We start from the raw sequence: 18,734 nt of genomic DNA, 5'->3' as shown, positions 1-18,734 counted from the left end.
GTACATCAGCCATGTACAGCAACTATTAAAATGCAACAGTGACTCCATCTCAAATACCATCTATCAGATTCAGCATGCAGCAGTTACACACAGAGATCGACCTGTTGTTGTGTGAGGACACAGCCAGCACCTCCTCTACTAAATGTTCTACCATCTGCTCAGCAGATTCAAAACAGCACCAGAATTTCCTCTTCCAGGTGGATGTAGAAAGAAACAGAGAGAGACACAGAGCTGATCCTAGCAACAACTACATAAGCAAAACCCTCAAGCAAATATTTTCAAATATATCAGCTATAAATGACCAAAATGTCATCACTGGAAGGAGACAGACCTGATGTTGTTTTCGTACTACAGAGCTCAGACAGGAACAATATTTTCACTGTTGCAAAATAAGATCATACATCACAAGATCAATATGACTGGTCAGGTAGGAGGACACTGTCTGCTCAACACTATGACTGAAGCTCCCAGATGAGAGCTCCAACGGTGGGTGGTTTTTTTTCAAATAACAGTGTTTTGCTAGGAAAATATTGCAATGTTCACCTGACGATTTTGGGAGTGATTTTCTACGAACTCCATGGATGGGTATGGATTGGGGATTGTCTTATTCTACAGCACAAAATGAAATACAGAACAAAGTAATAAGGATCCTGCTGATAATCACAACATTGCTGCAGCCAAATGAAACAGTAGGATGCTAACATTCAGGATGTCAGCATCCACTGACTGCATTGATTTCACCACCAGATTTTCCTGCCTTGCAGAGGCAGTGTTCAATGGGTTACAAAATACCATTTCCATGTTTTCTGCTTTTTTCTATCCAGCCAATGAGTAGAAAAAGAGACAGAATTAAACCACTCAGGTGATCCACAAAGTTTTCCCTTGCTGACAAAATAAAAATCATCACGAGCCAACTGGAAATTCAGCAGCTTTTTATGTACAATTAAAAGACTTGTCGTTCTTCACAGACCACTGTTCATCAAACACATTCGTCAATGAAAGTTAAAGTAAGAGAATTTCATGGCTCACCACAGGTGTAGATGACATTAAGATGCTTTCGGATGCCTGGGTAACAAGGATCTCCAAATTCATAGGTGCTGGCATATACGTCGCAGCTTCTTTTCCCATGACAGCGCTTGATCATGAGTTGGAGAGCAGTAGCCGACTGACACTCTAAAAGGGAAAAAGGATACCTATTTATGAATATTTGTCCATTCATACCAGAAGTTGTCGGGAGAGCACATACATAGGAGCTTTCCATGACTTTTTAAAAATCTTTGTGTTTATACAGGATGGTGTATCTGGCTCTCAAACACCTCTAATAAATTCTAAATTGATGAAAGGAAATTACCAAAAGGAACAGTGAAGAATCAGAAACTCCCATACATCCATAGAAAGAAGGCTGCAAAAAAAAGATGGCTTGTTTTCAAAGGGAAAAGGCTATTCATAATAAAACTAATTCCTTCTCACCTGGCATGTATTCTGTACAGATCTGAAAGGACTCTGACAGGTATCAGTATCTTCATTTTAACAGATGAAGAAACAGAGTCATAGAAAAGTAAAAAAACTAGCAAGAGCAGATCAGTGCAGAGCATGGAAAAAGACTCAGATCTTTGGAGTCTCACCCCAGTGTATTTGTCCAGAAAGACTACAAGCTTCCCCATAAAGTAAGAGACAGTCATAGGAAAAGAAAATACATTAATACTATAGTTATAATATCCATATGGAATTCCTGTAGATTTATTTGGATGTCTGATAATGTAATTGATCACAGTAACATGCAAAGCTATTAGCAAATTCCCACCTCACAGGTGTAAGGGAGATGGACACTGTGATCTTGTTTGGGGAAGGGTAAAACTGATTTGATTTGGGTGTGCTGATTTTTTCCAGTTTTTGCTTGTGTGATGGGTTGACCCTGGCTGGATGCTAGGTGCCCAACAAAGCCACTCTATTACTCCCCCTCCTCAGCTGAGCAGGGGAGAGAAAATATAACAAAAGGCTCGTGGGTTGAGATAAGGACAGGGAGACATCACTCACCAATTACTGTCATGGGCAAAACAGACCTGACATGCAGAATTTGTTTTATTACCAATCAAATCAGAGTAGGATAATGAGAAAGAAAACCAAAACTTAAAAACACCTTCCCCCCACCCTTCCCTTCTTCCCAGGCACAACATAGAATCACAGAATGGTTTGGGTTTCGAGTGAGCTTCTAGACCATCCAGTTCCAAACCCCCTGCCATGGACAGGGACACCTTCCACTAGACCAGGTTGCTCAAAGCCCCATCCAACCTGGCCTTGAACACTTTCAGGGAGGGGGCAGCCACAGCTTCTCTGGACAACCTGTGACAGGGCCTCACCACCCTCCTGTATGCTCTACCTCCTCCCCCCGAGTAGCACAGGGCGGCGGGGAATGGGGGCTATGGTCAGTTCATCACACATTGTCTCTGCCACTTCTTTCTCCTCACGCTCTTCCCTTGCTCCAGCGTGGGGGCCCTCCCACAGGAGACAGTCCTCCATGAACTTCTCCATTGTGAGTCCTTCCCACGGGCTGCAGTTCTTCATGAACTGCTCCAGCGTGGGTCCCCCACAGGGTCACAAGTCAGACCAGCAAACCTGCTTCAGCACAGGCTGCTCTCTCCACGGGTCCACAGGTCCTGCCAGGATCCTGCTCCAGCACAGGCTCCCCACAGGGTCACAGCCTCCTTTGGGCATCCCCCTCCTCTGGTGTGGGGTCACTTCCACAGGCTACAGGTGGAGATCTGCTCCACCATGGAACTCCATGGGTTGCAGAGAGACAGCCTGCCTCACCATGGTCTGCTCCACGGGTTGCAGGGGAAAAATATCTGCTCTGGCATCTCGAGCGCCTCCTCCCCCTCCTTCTGCACTGACCTTGGTGTCTGCAGAGCTGTTTCTCTCACATATTCTCACTCTTTTCTCATGCTTCAGGTTTATTTCCCTATTTAAATATGCTATCACAAAGGCACTAGCACCATCACTGATGGCTTGGCCTTGGCCAGCAGTGGGTCCATCTTGGAGCTGGCTGGCATTGGCTCTGTTGGACATGGGGGAAGCTTCTTGAAGCTTCTCACAGAAGCCACCCCTGTAGCCTCCCCACTACCAAAATCTTGCCATGCAAACCTAATACAGCTTGTTTCATTCTGAGAGGAAGAGATAGGGTGAGTTTGGGTAGGCTTTTTTAGCCTTTGTTATGTCCAAGAGAGTTGTGTCAAGTCACCATCTCTGGCCCCCTCCTGCAGACAGAGAAGACCAGTGTCCCTGTCTCCTCTTTGAAGATGTTGTATTTCTGAGTCTACTGAGGGTTACTATGAGGTCAAATAATGATAATGTTACCATCTAAGTAGAAATATTCTATTAAGTGTGTTTATTCCATGCAAGCAGAAACATTTGTCATATCAGGAATTTAGAAAATTGAAAGCTCCAGAAGTAAATATTTTCCCAAGTTTTATTTTCTATCAGATGATTTGTGTCTGTTCTCCCAGCTAAGGTGAAAATGATTTGTACAGAAAAACTCTTAAACTTTTTTTAAGTGCTAGACTGACAGTTTGCTTTCGCTGCCCAGCCAGGGCCAAGCACAAGAGGAAGCTGACAAGAAGACATTTCTTCAGTATCAAGCTGTTGCTAAAAGCAACAGGAAAGCTACAGAAAAAGGAATACAAACCCCTTGTGGTCCCTAATCAGGAGGCAGAGAAAAGGAAAATGAACGCCGAAAGGTACTGAATGCTAGAACCAGCACAACAACAAAAACCATGAGAGACACAGGAAAGCCACAGAAAACTAAGCCTAGAGGGCAACATGTCTTTTTTCTCAACCCAAAGGCAGCATTTTATTTCACATGCTGCATATGACAAAAGAACAGGGCCCCATGTGAGTATTTTCATACAGAACCACCCAAACTTCCTTAGGGGATTTTTGATCCAACAAGTATCAGAGGTTCCAGTGGAAACATCTGGCATGCAGCAATCCTGATTTATTGTCTTTTTGTCGAATGTTCAGTTAGAGAAACTCATCAAGTCTAAGCACTGCATAGGATTTCTCGGAGAGCGCCTATTCTTTTTATTTGTTATTGTTCTCACGCAAAACAGACAGCATCCCATGGCTGTCTGCACAGGGGCCTTGACCCCGGCACAGGAGTACACTGCCTCCGTGAGAGGGTGAGGAATTACCCATTGCTGGTCCTGTGAGAGGCATGACAAGTCTTTTGCATACATTTTCACCAGAGGTGGTCAGCCTTTGGGATGCTCCCCATGTAGGAATGTGTGGTAACAAACTACAGACTCTGCACTCCACCTTAACAAACTGGACTGACTCTTCAGGTACCAGATGTGTAGACTCAGCACACTGAAAACACTTCTAGGAGTTTAATCTGTCATCTACCCTCACACTAACATCACCAGCTTTTCTAGCCATCACTACTCATAGGTATTGATGACCTCCTTCCTCCCGTGCAGTTCTGAGAAGCCTACGGTCTCCACCTGTATTGACCTGTAACTAGTGGTGTCCCCCCGGGGTCAGTAGTGGGCCCAGTCCTTTTTAACTTCTTCATCAATGACCTGGATGAAGAGTTAGAGTGCACCCTTAGCAAGTTTGCTGATGATACAATACTGGGAGGAGTGGTGGATACACCAGAAGACTGTGCTGCCATTCAGTGAGACCTGGACAGGCTGGAAAGTTGGACAGAGAGGAACATGATGAGGTTCAACAAGGGCAAGTGCAGGGTCCTACACCTGCGGAGGAACAATCCCATGCACCAGTACTGGCTTGGGACGGACCTGCTGGAGAGCTCCTCTGCGGAGAGGGACCTGGGTGTCCTGCTGGATGACAAGTTGACCATGAGCCAGCAGTGTGCCCTGGCTGCCAAGAAGGCCAATGGCATCCTGGGGTGTATCAAGAGGACTGTGTCAAGGGAGGTTCTCCTCCCCCTCTACTCTGTCCTAGTGAGGCTCCATCTGGAGTACTGTGTCCAGTTCTGGGCTCCCCAGTTCAAGAAAGATGAGGAGCTACTGGAGAGAGTCCCGCAGAGGGCTACGAGGATGATGAGGGGACTGGAGCATCTGTCCTATGAGGACAGGCTGAAGGAGCTGGGCTTGTTTAGCCTCAAGAAGAGAAGGCTGCGAGGGAACTTCTTCACTTTGAGGGTGACAGAGCACTGGAACAGGCTGCCCAGGGAGGTTGTGGAGTCTCCTTCTCTGGAGATATTCAAGACCCACCTGGACAAGGTCCTGTGCAGACTGCTCTGGGTGATCCTCCTTTGGCAGGGGGGTTCGACTAGATGACCCACAGAGGTCCCTTCCAACCCCTACCATTCTGTGATTCTGTGATTCTGTGACTTCAGCAGCATCGTCTGCACTAGGAAACAAAAGAAGGCTCAAATCCAGAAACATCATTATCCTTCTTGTTTAAGTGTTACATTGTTCCTTATAATAATTTTACCAACTAGCATTACCCCAAACATGTAATATAGTCTGAGATGTAACAGGGCTAGTCCCAGTCATCAACTTGCAGAATATCCCCACAGATATTCTGGGTGGAAAGTAAAGGAGCAGAAGTACGTGGTAGAAAGTTTAGTTGCATGGACATGAGGTCAACCAGTCACAGGGCCAGGCAGCAGGCGCTCTCCCACTGTATTCAGAACAGAGTAGCTGATGTGTACATGGTAGGTGAGCACAATCCTGATGCTGCCTGTATCAGGTAGTAGCTGCATCTTTTTTCCCCAGGAGAGGACAGACTTGCCCATGATACCCACTGAAAACAACATGCCATACTGCCCACAGGCAGCCGTTGGACCCTGCTCTAGCCCCTTCACCACTACACATGCAGAAGGAGCTTGAGTTAAAAGAGCCTCTTCCATGTAGCCCTAGATACACCACCTCTTCTTTGTAGCTCCACCTGCCACAGCAGGTCCTAACACTGCAATCACTACTTGTATTTTGACAGTGCCCAGGTCCAGCCTACACTGTTCGGCTACACGTTCACTGGCAAATGAAAACTTACCCTGGCCCATTCCCTGGCCCTGAGGCTAACGGTGGTGGAACAGCCCACAACCATGGTATTAAACCCTCTTACCTGCCAAAACAGAGTGGTGATACCCAGTCCCTATCCTATAACCAAACTCAAAGCACCTTTTGCACTGCCTAGGAGAGTGTTATCTGGGCCAAGGCAATGAACCATGCCATGGACCATGCTACATTTTAACAGTACAGAAGATCTATTTCCAGTATCTGTGCCCAGGCTCTGGTACTGCTAGTTCACCATCATACATGTACCCTTCGATACCCCGCTTCTTTGGGCACAGACCAGGTCTCTATATTCACAAATATCAGTAGTGAAATCCTCAACCCTCCAACTGCTCCAGCTCAACGTGCACTAACTAAAATGAGCAGAAAAGCAGAAGAGACTCAATATGCTTCAATTACAGATGGGGATGAAATCCCCTAGCATAGAAATTAAGGCACTGAGAATTTAAAAGCCTCTTTTACATGAACTTTATGCAAACCTTAATATTGAAAATATATCCAGGACAAAAGTCACCTGTTGGGACTGCAGCACATAAACCCTACACTAATTTAGTTGGAAGCAATATCTGGAGCCTATCCAGTCCAATCTCCTGCTCAAAGCACAGCCAGTTTTGATGTTACATCAGGTTGCTCAGATACTTGCCCAGGCAAGTTTTGAAAATCTCCACAAATAAATATTCCCCAAACTCCTTGGGCACCTGTTCCAGGGCTAAACCACTCTCCAGGTGAAGAATTTTTCCCTTCTATCTAATTAGATTTCCATTGCTGCAACTTGTGTTCATTGCTTTTGGTGTTTGTTTGGTTTTTTATTGTGTATTTCCAAGAACAGTCTTCTGTAAAGCCACCTATTAGGCAGCAGAAAAACCCAGGTACCTCAACATTTCCCTATATGCTGTGTGCTTCAGCCCCCTGACCAGCTAGGTGGCCCTTCACTGGACTTGCTCCAATTTTTCAAAATATCTCCTTACTTGGGGACCCCCAAACTGGACACCCAGTACTCCAATTGAGTACTCGAATGCCAAGTGGAGCCTCTCTTTGACATGCTTGCAATAGTCTTACGAATAAAGTCCAGTATCCCCTTAGCCACCATTGCCACAAGACCACACTGCTGACTCACATTCAGCTTCTTGTCCCCCAAGACCCACTGGTGCTTTTTTTGCAGAGTTGCTTTCTAGCCAGCTGGTCCCTAGCCTCTACTTTGCAAAGGGTTATTCAGGTGCAGAACCCTGTGCTTGCCTTTGTTGAATTTCACAAGTTTCCATAAGGTTTCTCCAGCTCACTGAGGTTCCTCGAGGTTTCTCAAGATCCCTACCCCCTGATGTAACAACTGTTCTGTCCAATGTGGTACCACCTACAAACTCCGTCCAGTTATCCAAGTCATTACTGAAGACGTTAACTAATACTGATCTCTGACTGCTTGTAAGTGGCTGCCAGTTTGACTTCAACATAGTACTGTGGAGGCTTCTTGAAGCCATTTCACTGGCTCTTGTAGCAAACAGCCACAATTTAGGCAAGTCTTTACTGTTGCCACTGACCTCCAAACCTTAATGAGCACCAAAATCTGGTGAATGCAGGAGTGGCAGAAAGTCATCTGAGGTACCCAAGTTACAAGATCCAGCTAAACTCTACTGACACCAGGCTCCCACGTGGTAACTCCAAATACTCTTCTCATTTTCCCCATGGTAAGGCCTGAGCCATTCTCTTGGAATCAATCATATTCTTCCAGCCCTGAAAAAAAGAAGTTGGCTCTATGGACAAAATTTTACAAAGTATTCACTTCAAAGACTTCCTCTTGGTCACAGCAGGGAATTTTCCCTCATTTTCCCTCCACACAATTTGTAAGCACAAATGCCTTGTGCATTCCCACAAACGCCAGGGCAAATAGCCAGCAGTACTTTGAGAGAGGACTACACTGATACTGAAATTAGCTTGGTCTCCCCTCTTGGTTTTTTTGATCCGTCAATGTGTTTGTCCTCCACATAACACATTGAACTGAAAAATGTAAGAGCAGCAATCAAAACCTCCAAATGGGACCATCTCCCTTATACACTTCAAATGATTTTGTGATAAGAAGGTCATTTAGCTGGATGCCAAAATGTCATATTCAAGTATCTTTATCCCCTCCCTAAGTAGCACTGAAGATGCCAATAACACATCTGAGAGATGGCTGAGTGACAGATGATGCTACAGCACCCTCACAAATCACAGTCACCACCATGTCATTCAGAGCTCTAGAACTGACAACATGGTGTTTTCTTTTACCCCCATGTCTCAGGAGTATAAAAATCATCAACATCACTCCTGTTGGCTGTTATGAAGTGCATGTAGGTAATTTGACTCCCAAATGTAAACAAATCCTTAGGGAGCTGGGTTAAAGTGAGATCTCCAAGTGTATTGGTACCTGTTCAGGAGGTCATTCCAGGTCAGAAGTCTTCACCTCCAGGTGCCCGTTCCCAGAGCTCAGAGAGGCAAGAAAACAGAGGCTCTCTTACTCATAAACCACGCAGTTAGCCTCTCAAAAAGATGCAGGGAAGCCAAACCCAGCAACGTAGTAGAGCTGAGTTGGGCTATAGTCCCCTTCAGCAGGCCAAATTCACATTTTCCATGTCTTCAGAAGTGGAAAATTAGATGTGGCACTCTTATTGCACCAGATGGCATGTTCATTCAGGGCAACATCTCCTTTCTTTTACTGCTTGTTTGCTTGCTATACACAAACTGCAGATGGTATATGAAATACCATCCTGACATCGGTGACAGGCAAGTGATCCCATGTGTCAGAGATACAGGGAAGGACACTCACAAATGCCAACACCATATCACTAAGTCTGAGGTTAGTACTGCTAAGCAGAGGCAGGCCCCTGCCAAGAACCTTTTAAAGCCCACAAAGCTCAAATCCCACAGGAGAGCAATAAAAACCACTTTAAGACCTGATGATAGAGAGCCCACTTACACAGGCTGGGCCAGAGTTACCCTCAGCTTTCATTAGTCTTATATTGCTTCAGGACACTGCCGAAGAGCAAATATGAATCCTGGCTACGCTGAAACTTCCACATGTGAAAGTGTTTAAAGATATCAGCTGTGCTTTTGGAGTATGGTATTTTAAACTAAAGTTTGGGTTTAGGGGAGAGTGGGATCAGCTTGCTTTATCGTCTTTACTCCTGGCCCCACTTTCTACAAGTTGCACGTCCCTCCAGCCTTGCTCCTGCTGCAAGGTGAATTCTCTTTTGCAGGATCACTCCACAAACGCAGACTGCTAGCCCATTTCATTTCACAACTCTTAGTCTAAGCCCACAGTAGGTAATTCATCTTACCAGTTGCATTTAGTATGATCATACTGCCTGATCTACTGTCTTCATCAGTCCAGTCTCTGACAGGGTAAAAACCCAAATCAGATGGCAACAAAGCCACGCTGGAGGATTTTACCAGCTGCAGCTTGCAGACCGCATTGGCTCTAAAACTCAGTGATGTAATGTTCATATCATCGAGCTCACCACAATGAATGGGTTTTAGTCAGTTTAAGGCTGCTTCCCAGCATGACTATTTCTTTATTACCTCTTCCTGGTGAAGAAAAGAAATTGGAGCCAATGCCTATTAATCACATCCGTTACTTTGGTTACTCACCATTACTTGTTTTTCTCCAGTAAGGGTGACACATCCAAATCTGAAATCCAAGTCATACGTTGCTACTTTTGATTGAAAAACCTATCTGGGTTCAAAAGAAAGTCTCCAAACAGTTTAATTTTTGCATTATGGTATCTTTTAGATGCTCTGGTGGAGACAGGAGCCTCTTCCAAGGCAGCGGTCATCACAGATGGATCCACAAACAGATTCAGACACTTAGTATTGAGATGGGTGATTAATCCCACAGTGCAGTTGGGCATATGCCTGATGCTCAAGAACATCTGTGCATCAGTTAACCTCGCGATCACACTCATCTGCCACATCCATGTTGAGCCTGCAAAGGCAGGTTCCCGTGCAGATAAGGCAGGCTGTCCAGAGCAAGCAGGACCACGTACACCTGAGCGTTTGGATATGTCAGCATGCTGTAAGGCTGTCGAGTAGTGGTTTTCCATAGGCTGTCCATGGATCTGGAAAGGCAGCAAGGCAAGGAGCACACGCCAATATCAACACGGGTGCACTAAAGGAAAATAGAGCCTGAGAAGAATACTCCATCCACTCATCAGAGGATGCACTTTCTGAGTTGGAGCAGTTAGTCTACTTTTTCAATGCACAAAATATCAGAACTTGAAGTATCAAAAGGACAAAATGACTGGCTGTAATTAAAAACTTCAGAAATAGAATCACTGCCTACAATACGATTTCCAGCAGTGTGAGGCAAGTGATTAGGAACTGGAACAGGACTGGTGGTGCATGATCAAGAGACAAATTCTGTGGCACACTTTGGCTCAGTTTAAAGGCATCAGGAGCAGACTTGCATCCAGAATTAAAACAGTCAGCAGAGTCCTAGCTTTCTGTGCTACCTTTTGAGGAGCAAGTGGAAGGAACGAGCTAAAATAAGTCTTGCCTTGAGGGAAGTCATTTACAAACATGTGACAGCTCTAGGAGGAAACTCCTCCCATCAGAGGGCAGGATTTCTCTCCAAAACATGCAGCACAAGTTCTTGCTAAAGAATAAAACAGGAAAAGTTACTTGCTGAGAGCTATGAAGTAGGGAGGACAGAATGAAAGATGGATGATGGGGGAGTCAATTAACTACGAGAAGTTTAGTTCCTGCAAAGAAAGCTGACAGATGCTTGAGTCAGTGCTGTGGTTTTCTACTCATCTGCCAAAAGAGAAAGCAAACTTCCACGGAAGGGCAGGAAGAACATAAGCAGGGAGAAAACAACTCCAGTCTTGCAGGTGAGGCAGATGCCTAAATTCCTTCATATTTTACCTAGGAGTGACTCAAAACTGCCTCATTCTGCAGGATAATCTCTATGACAAACAGGAGGGAAGGAAGATCTCCTGCTCTTGGACAGTTTCTCATTTATTGTAAAGATGGTCTATCAGCTGTGGTTGATACAAAGTTCAGCATAAAGCAACAGCTGCTGGAGGTGTCCGATTCTCTGCCTCAGCTGCTAAATTCACCAACATTAGCCATCTTAGCAGCCTGTGAAGGATATCTTCGTAGAGTATTGATGAGCCAGTCTGCACCACGTGCAGTATATCAAATCCCAGGCATTTTCAGCTCAGCCCATACCCATTAAGGTTGATGTTCTTTTTAAAAGCCAGTGCAGAAGACAGACAATAAAGATGGGCTTTGTCCATTTTCTCTCTACAGTAAGCAGCCTGAAAAGGTAATTTATCAGTGTAGCACTGTGACAGGGTTTCAGATGGGGGGCAACAGAAATACGCTGAATTTCTTTTCCTTGCTGTGGCACACAAGCCTCTCTAGAGGACACAAGAAGTGAGTTGGGTTTAGAACCACAGGGAGCGTGGAAGACAAGAGGGAGAAAACCAAACTACAGGCACTTAGCCCTCAAAACCATCCAACATGAAGACAAACCAATGAAAAAGAAAGACTACCCTTATACAAGAAAAGATGCAGAAGCAGATATGTAAAGAGGAAAGCCCAGGAGCACAGATCCAGAACAATTAAAAGGCTGCTGGTTTGGGAGCCAGAACAGAACAGGCTTCAGAAAACCTGCACAATCATTCTGCTCCAAGCACAAGAAACCCTCTTCAAGCAGGGAAATAAAAGCAAATAATTCATTAGAAGAGATTGTTAAAAGCATTTCTGAGCTGTAAATGGGCTTGGGAGAATTTTTGTTTGACAAACCACTGGGCTGTGGACAAGGGTTTGCAGTCAGGACCGGTGGAGAAGTATCACTGGGGCTTTGGCCCTCACGTTAGCTCTGGTTTGCCAGGTCCCTGCTCCCTGGCTGTGGCACTACCTGATGCTGTGCAGAACAGAGTGAGAGAGATACTCCAACATCTCACAGTCCACTCTGAGGCCAAGGAGAGTCTACCTCCCCCACAACAGCATCAGTCGCAGCATGCTGGTTCTTTTTCTGAGAGCTTTTAATTTTGAGGGACTTTCTGTCTGGTTTTTGCTTTGGAAGCACCAGGTACTTCGGTACCATGTTGAGCTGGGTTTCTGGTATAAATTGCCGTCATAGTTATTACAAATGACAGCCGGGAACTTCATGTTGGTGCAGATGGATATAGCTTCTATGTGTTGCACAATGTCACTGAAAACAGCTGGCTAAAAAAGAAATCTACGTCCAAACATTAGAAGGACGTGCAGAGAAGGCCAGCTTTACATTAAAAAGCACATTTTAGTGAAAGAGAAAGAAAAACTACTCACCACACACTTCATAAAACTTTGGAAACTTCAGCAGTAGGCCAGAAAAGAGAAAATGATCTTAAAAGAAACTAATTACATCTAGAGACTGCAACTGAAGGATCGATTGCAGGTTTAATTACAAAGGCTATAGTTACGTTTAGAAATATTTAGGTTATTAACCTGAACTAAAATCATCTTATCACCCCTGTGTCCGGAACCAGAACTCATATAAAAATATATGAGGCTCCAGTTTCACAGAGACTGACTCAGAGTGTGTAAAGTTGAGCAAATTAATAACATTTTGCAGGTTTGGGGGCTAAAGTGAGAATCTGAGGACAGCTTTAAATTCGGCTCCAAGAAATCTCAGAGAACAAAGAAGTTTTGGTCTGGCAATGACAATGAAATTTTATTATTTAATTTGCAACAGAGAAGAGTTGATTGTGGGCTGTAAGGCATTCGAGATAAAAAGCAAAGAAGCTAACAGCTTTTGCTTCACTCCGCAGAAGATGGGGATGGTGCATTCAGTGCATCTACTGCTCTGTCAAGTCCCTGGTTTCATCTGTCCTTACTGTTCATTACAGCCCAACAGAACTATTTTCCTGAACATGGGTATACTTCAACAAGCGCCCAGACCTAGGCTGAAGCAAGATTTGAACTTTGGAAGCTGTGGGACTGGCCCGCTGGTTTTAAGAGATTACCCAGCTGACACAATCTGCAAGTCTCTTCTTGCTCTTGTTTCCTAAAATACAGGCAGCGTGCTTGCAGCCTCACAGGTTTCACATTACCTTTGTCTCCCAGGCTCAGCATTCACCATCATGATAATTTTGTTATATTCTTGAGTGACATCTGAATTATTTTAAGAGGAAATTTATCAGTTCTGAACAAGTTACACTGGTTTTCATTCACAGAGTAACTCCATGGAAATAAAGTGAGAAGCTACAGATTGAAATCTCTTAAATTCTGTCTGTTTATTATTGGGATCATATTCTGGATTTGCTTTTAACTAGTAATTGGGCAAGAGGCATTTTTATAAGATCAGCTACTAAAGAAGTTGATACTACTGATACAAATACCTACTTTACTTCCTCAAACATCACACCAACATCATCACAGAACCTGCTAGTGCTATTCAAATTACTACTTTCAGGATTTCTATTTACAACCACTGCATGGGGTCATACTGCACTGTAAACAACTTTTTTAAAACCAAGTTGAACCTCAGCTTTAAGAAAGATCTTGCCCAGAAGCAAATTTGAATGGAATGTTTCATTTTTAAAAAAAAATATCAATTGTGTGCATATAAAAACAACTTTATATAAATCATTTTTTACTACTCTGTGGAACACAACAATAGTTTGAGTTTTCTAGAAACAGCTGTAAAGTGATTTTTAATTGCCTCCTGGTGTTTTGAGACAAAAAGTGAAACACGCAAAGTATCTAAAATTGAAAAACAACTTTCTGAAAGCAGGCTTTGTCCCACTTTAATTTTGTGTTCTAAATGGGAATTTTTTTTCAATTTAAATTTAGTAAGGTATTATATGTGAATTAAACAGCAACTGATACTTATTTAGCCTTCAAGCTTGGATACTTGTGGGTTTTATTACATACAAACAGACTGGCCTCTAGAAATATGTTCTCAATCATGAGCTATACACTTAATAAAGTAGTTGCTGCACCGAATGTAAATCAAATATACACAGTCACACCTACAGACAGGCATGCTCTGGAAGCCTGATGTACACATTAGAGAAGGAAGACACGGCCTGACTCCCTCCCACCTCTGCTGCCCACCCCACAAACACAGCCGTGCAGACGCTTTAAAGGCCGTCATCTCCCGTACGGTGAAATCAGGGTGCAGCCACTCGGATCCGCTGAAAGACAGCCGCGCTGCATGGCGTTATCTGATCAGCACAGATTTCAGCGGATACCCTGCCTCCCCCGGCCGCCCCGGTCCCCGCTGCTTCCCCCATCAGTACCAGAGGTTACTGCCCCTCATCACTCCAGCTCCATAGTTTGGAGACCTTTTGTTTTTAAGTATTTCACTGAAGACCAAGATGAGAACACAGCCACAAACGCATACTGATGGAAACGCAGGCTGGAAAACGGTCACGGATGGTGAAGCGGAAGAGAGCCAGAAATGCACGGCTGGAGGAGCAGCAGTCTCTTAAAACCAGCTCTTGCATTGGCAAGAACAGAAACATGTACCACGGAATACAATGGATATTTTTTTTACTGCATGTATTTCATACTTATTCACATGCTAGATCTGATCACAGATAAACAAACTAGAAGGGTCCATTATTTATATGGTGCAATAAACATTTATATGAGGGATTGTGAAGGCTCTGGTTCAAGTCATATATACTTCTGCATTAAAAGGAGGAAATCAAAATAAACTGTGTTGGATCACCTTCTGTCACTGCATTAAAATGAAAAATGCCAGGCAATGAGCACGTAAAGCACAAGCTCCTTTGCTAAACTCATTCCTCTGCTCTTTTGTTATCAGACCCAGTGGGTTAGGGCGCACCGCTGACCATCTGAGTTTCCTTGGCTGTGTAAACACATCCATTTTCCCTCTACAGTGGCACAGGAGAGCACTAGTATGTTCAGTGACAGGGACACTTCATTCTCAACAGACTACTCAGCTTACCCGGCACACCACGACCCAAAGCTGGGCTTTGGAGCCAGAGTTCCCACAGTCTTGCACTGACTCTGAAACCAAGCCCAGATTCCTTCTACCCAGATGCGGAGTTAAGTTGCTGTGCGCTCTTTGTGTCCATGATGGAGAGAGACCGGGTGATTGAGAAGGAGACCTGGATCCTGATGCTAGAGGTCAGCTGAACACGTCCATCTCACTCCCTGTGGTTCAGGGGTGTAGCTACCATAAAAATGTAGATGTGAACATGTCTGGTGCCTTGAATATGATCAAGAATATCGCTCCACTAAACAATAAAAAGGGTAATTGTTTTACATCCAAGTTCTTCCTCCTCAGACTCCTAATTAGATCATTACCTTGCACTCAGATACAAGCAGAAAAGGCTAATTATTTAAACCGTCTTCTCTTGGTGTAAACAAGTCACTCAGAGATGCAGGCAGAGGCAGCTGCAAACAGCATGATAACGGGGCAAAGGGCTCACTGGGCTGAGGGATATTAATGGTTTGTTGCTTGCAAACAACCCTTTCCCCAGAGACCTCCCTATGCTCTGTGTATTCTCTCTGCATATGCTGGCAGCAAAGCAGAGGCTTTATTAAGAGAGTTATAAATAAGGTCAAATTCCTTTAGGAGCTTTTCAGAGTTCCCAAGGCGTTCAAGGAGGGGTCCAGCTGTTTGCAGGAGTTTCCCACTAGGGTCAGAGACACAATTTTCAGCATGTTTCCAGTTAGAAGAGGATCCCGGCAGATTTTCTCTTTAACGTGACAGGGATAGGATGGAGTTCTTCACAATAACTTTCCCCCTCGCAGATGCTACGCACTTTCGCACAGATGTTAGACAGAGGGAAAGCGTGCAACTGGGATGGCACAGTGTGTGAAGCCTGACTTGGGGATCTTGCATCACCCAAAAGCAGCACAACGATGGCTGGGGTATGCAGGTGTTAAGGGGCTGCAACATCACGACACCTCAGATCCCTCCACCTGAGCACCTAACGCATCTCATGCCTCTGCAGAATCCAAGAAATTCACCATTAGAGGACTTTTATCTCCTCAGCACTCCTACAGGAGTACAAGGTCTTGCTTTTCAAGGCAGAAACATAACAAATTATTTGTTCCCTTACCTTATAGCAGAGTCAGAAATAAATACAATGCTCTGTTAGGCCACCCCTGCTCCCCATCTTACACCTCAGTTCTCTAAAAGCCTCATCTGTAGAAGGTGCAGATTTCTAAATTCAACCCAAATGCGCATTTTGTTCACAGAAAAAATGAAATAAAATTTTCCGAACTGTTTTTCGGTAGGAGAGGAAGAAAAAGTTCCCTTCCCCACCACCTTTTGGGTAAGTATGAGTTCTTCACTCATCAAGTAACTCATGTTGCCTGGATAAAAATAATCACTGCAAACTTCTCCAGGACCTACTTCCCAGGAAAAGGCCCTTTGCCAAGGCTTAGACTTGACACAAATCATTAGTGCCATGAAATTAAAACAGAATAAATCTTCCATACGCAGAACATAGCTGGGCTGTGCCTTACGGGAACTGGATGCTGCCACGAAGTCTGACTCATACGGTCATATTTGTAAGATCAGCCCGCTGTGAACGTCTGGGATCAAAGGCTGTCATGGAGCAGCCCCCTCCTATCGCACGGCTGTGGAAACGTGCAGGGAAATGTTCTCTAGCTAGAAAAAGCTTTGATTTATAAGCCATGATGTTTTCACCCACTCTTGGAGGAACAGAGTTACCTGCTGGGCTAGGCAGGCCCGTGACAGGAGTACGATTCCTGGAGCAGGTTGGGGGACTGTGCGCCGCTCCCACGATTGCAAGTGGCAGCTGGGAGCACAACTCCCTCACTTCAGCACTGCACATCTGTGCAGGACTATTGTTTCTTGCAGCATGCCATGGGGAAGCACATTGCGAATGCTTTTCGCTGATTTGGGTTGCAAATGGATCCCACACTGGTTTCTCCTGTGGGGCCAAGAGAGGAGCGATAACCACAGCCACCACTCACCTTCCCTTTCCCGCACCACTAGGGCTCTGTCCCGCCGGGTCAGCTCGCACAAACAGGTGAAGGGAAGCTCACGAGCAGCAGAGACTGCCTGTAGCACTGGCAGCGTCACGCCAAGGGGATCAGCGAGCTGTTGCTGAACACACCAGCAGACATGGACAAACACTCTCAAATCTAGCTGGGATTTGGGGAAAGGAGCATGGTGAGTTGAAAGACCACCTGCTCGCTCACATTTTTTTTTAGTTAAGCTCACACACCACCCCCCTCCCCTCGGGATTTGAGCACGCAGGGGTCCTTCAGCACCAACAGCTATACAGTGTGTCTTTCACCCTACACATACAGTGCCCAAAACTGGGGAAGGCATTGCTCCATGGTGAGGGCCTCACCTCTCATCCCCAGCCCTGCAGGCATGCAGCCAGATGCTGTCCTAGAGACACTTCCCACTCTCACTTTGCTGTTATGCAGGCATCCCAGCAGCACCAGGCTGACTTAACAGATACCTCAGACACCAGTAACTCCAGATATTTGCTCCTGTCCAACAACTCAGCATCAGTTCACAGCTGAAAACCTTGCACTGGACTTCAGTGTGAGGGGAAATGGCCTCAAGTTGTGTCAAGGGATGTTTAGATTGGATATTAGGAAAAAATTCTTTACTGAAAGAGTGGTCAGGCATTGGAACAGACTGCCCAGGGAAGTGCTGGAATCACCATCCCTGGAGGTGCTCAGAAAAAGTGTAGATGTGGCACTACAGGACTTGGTTTAGCAGGCATGGTGGTGTTGGGTGGACGTTTGGACTTGATGATCTTAGAGGTCTTTTCCAATGTTAATGATTCTATGATTCCATGATTTCCACTGCTAGCTTGGCATTACATTGTCTTGTACTGAGCCTGCTCTTGTAACTGGTTTCATTTAAGAGCTGACACTGGAGGAAGGCTCTGCCTTGTCCCAGCAGCAGACTGCATGCTACACTCTAGGATCCAATACCTTATTTGCTTGGGAAAACATCCCAATCTGTAGAGATGACAAGGCCAGTTTGAAAACAACAGGGCACACAAGTGGTATAGATGGTATGGCACGTGCAGCCCTGCTGTCACACCTCACTGCTTGTTCTCTGACCCATAGCTTTGCTCTCCCAGCTCCACTGCCTCCCACCCTGCTTTCTAGTGCCACATACCCTGTTCTCAGTGAGTACAAGTTTCGGGACTTTGCATCTGGGAAAAGAGTAAAACTTTACCCTTTGCAGCTTGACACAGAGTTTTGCTTCACATCAACATTCAAGAGCAGGTACCTTGCCACCAGTACGTGCCTGTTTCTGCTCTCAGCAAGGACAAAGCAACGGTGTGCTCAGGTATACGTGAGAAACTCATCAAGTTTTGCTGACTTGACAAGGTATCACCCAGCAGCCAAACCACCACAGCAGCCAGCGTACGCACACTTAGCCCATCCCAAACACCACATGAAAGAGGTCTAGGCTAGCCTGCTACGCAGATGTTTCGGCTTCTGCACCTTGGCAACTTGGGGACAACAGGAGCACACCTAGGGACATATGTCACCTTAGGAGATGGGAAGTAACTTGTTACAGGATGATGGCTCTCCTGCCATGCATCTGAACCATGGGACTGGGTAGGAGACCCTGAAGTACTCAGCTGTGCTGCAAGCACTGAGATTTTCACAGCTACACAGCTAAGGCACTTACCACACTGCACAAATAACCTGACTGCCCTGATTCCACCTGTGGTTTCCTACTGACACCCATCA

The 18,734-nt window shown here is 45.2% G+C and overlaps 1 protein-coding gene across 5 annotated transcripts in view; it reads right to left on the bottom strand.

Annotated features, from left to right (window-relative positions):
• EVA1A (eva-1 homolog A, regulator of programmed cell death) overlaps positions 1-18,734 on the bottom strand; it is a 219,293-nt gene that overhangs the window by 103,253 nt on the left and 97,306 nt on the right. For 4 of the 5 annotated variants that reach the window (XM_075414944.1, XM_009937825.2, XM_075414941.1 and 1 more), the window contains one exon: positions 1,030-1,173. The exons of the other annotated variant lie outside the window; for it this stretch is intronic. In XM_075414944.1, coding sequence (XP_075271059.1) covers positions 1,030-1,173 — 144 coding nt within the window. The remainder of the gene's footprint in view (positions 1-1,029; positions 1,174-18,734) is intronic. 5 annotated transcript variants of the gene reach the window in all.

This window comes from Opisthocomus hoazin, chromosome 2 (assembly GCF_030867145.1).
Source record: "Opisthocomus hoazin isolate bOpiHoa1 chromosome 2, bOpiHoa1.hap1, whole genome shotgun sequence".
In the NCBI taxonomy this organism is placed as follows: domain Eukaryota; kingdom Metazoa; phylum Chordata; class Aves; order Opisthocomiformes; family Opisthocomidae; genus Opisthocomus; species Opisthocomus hoazin.
The sequence above is the reverse complement of the archived record's forward strand: the minus strand, read 5'-3'. Positions and strand labels throughout refer to the sequence as shown.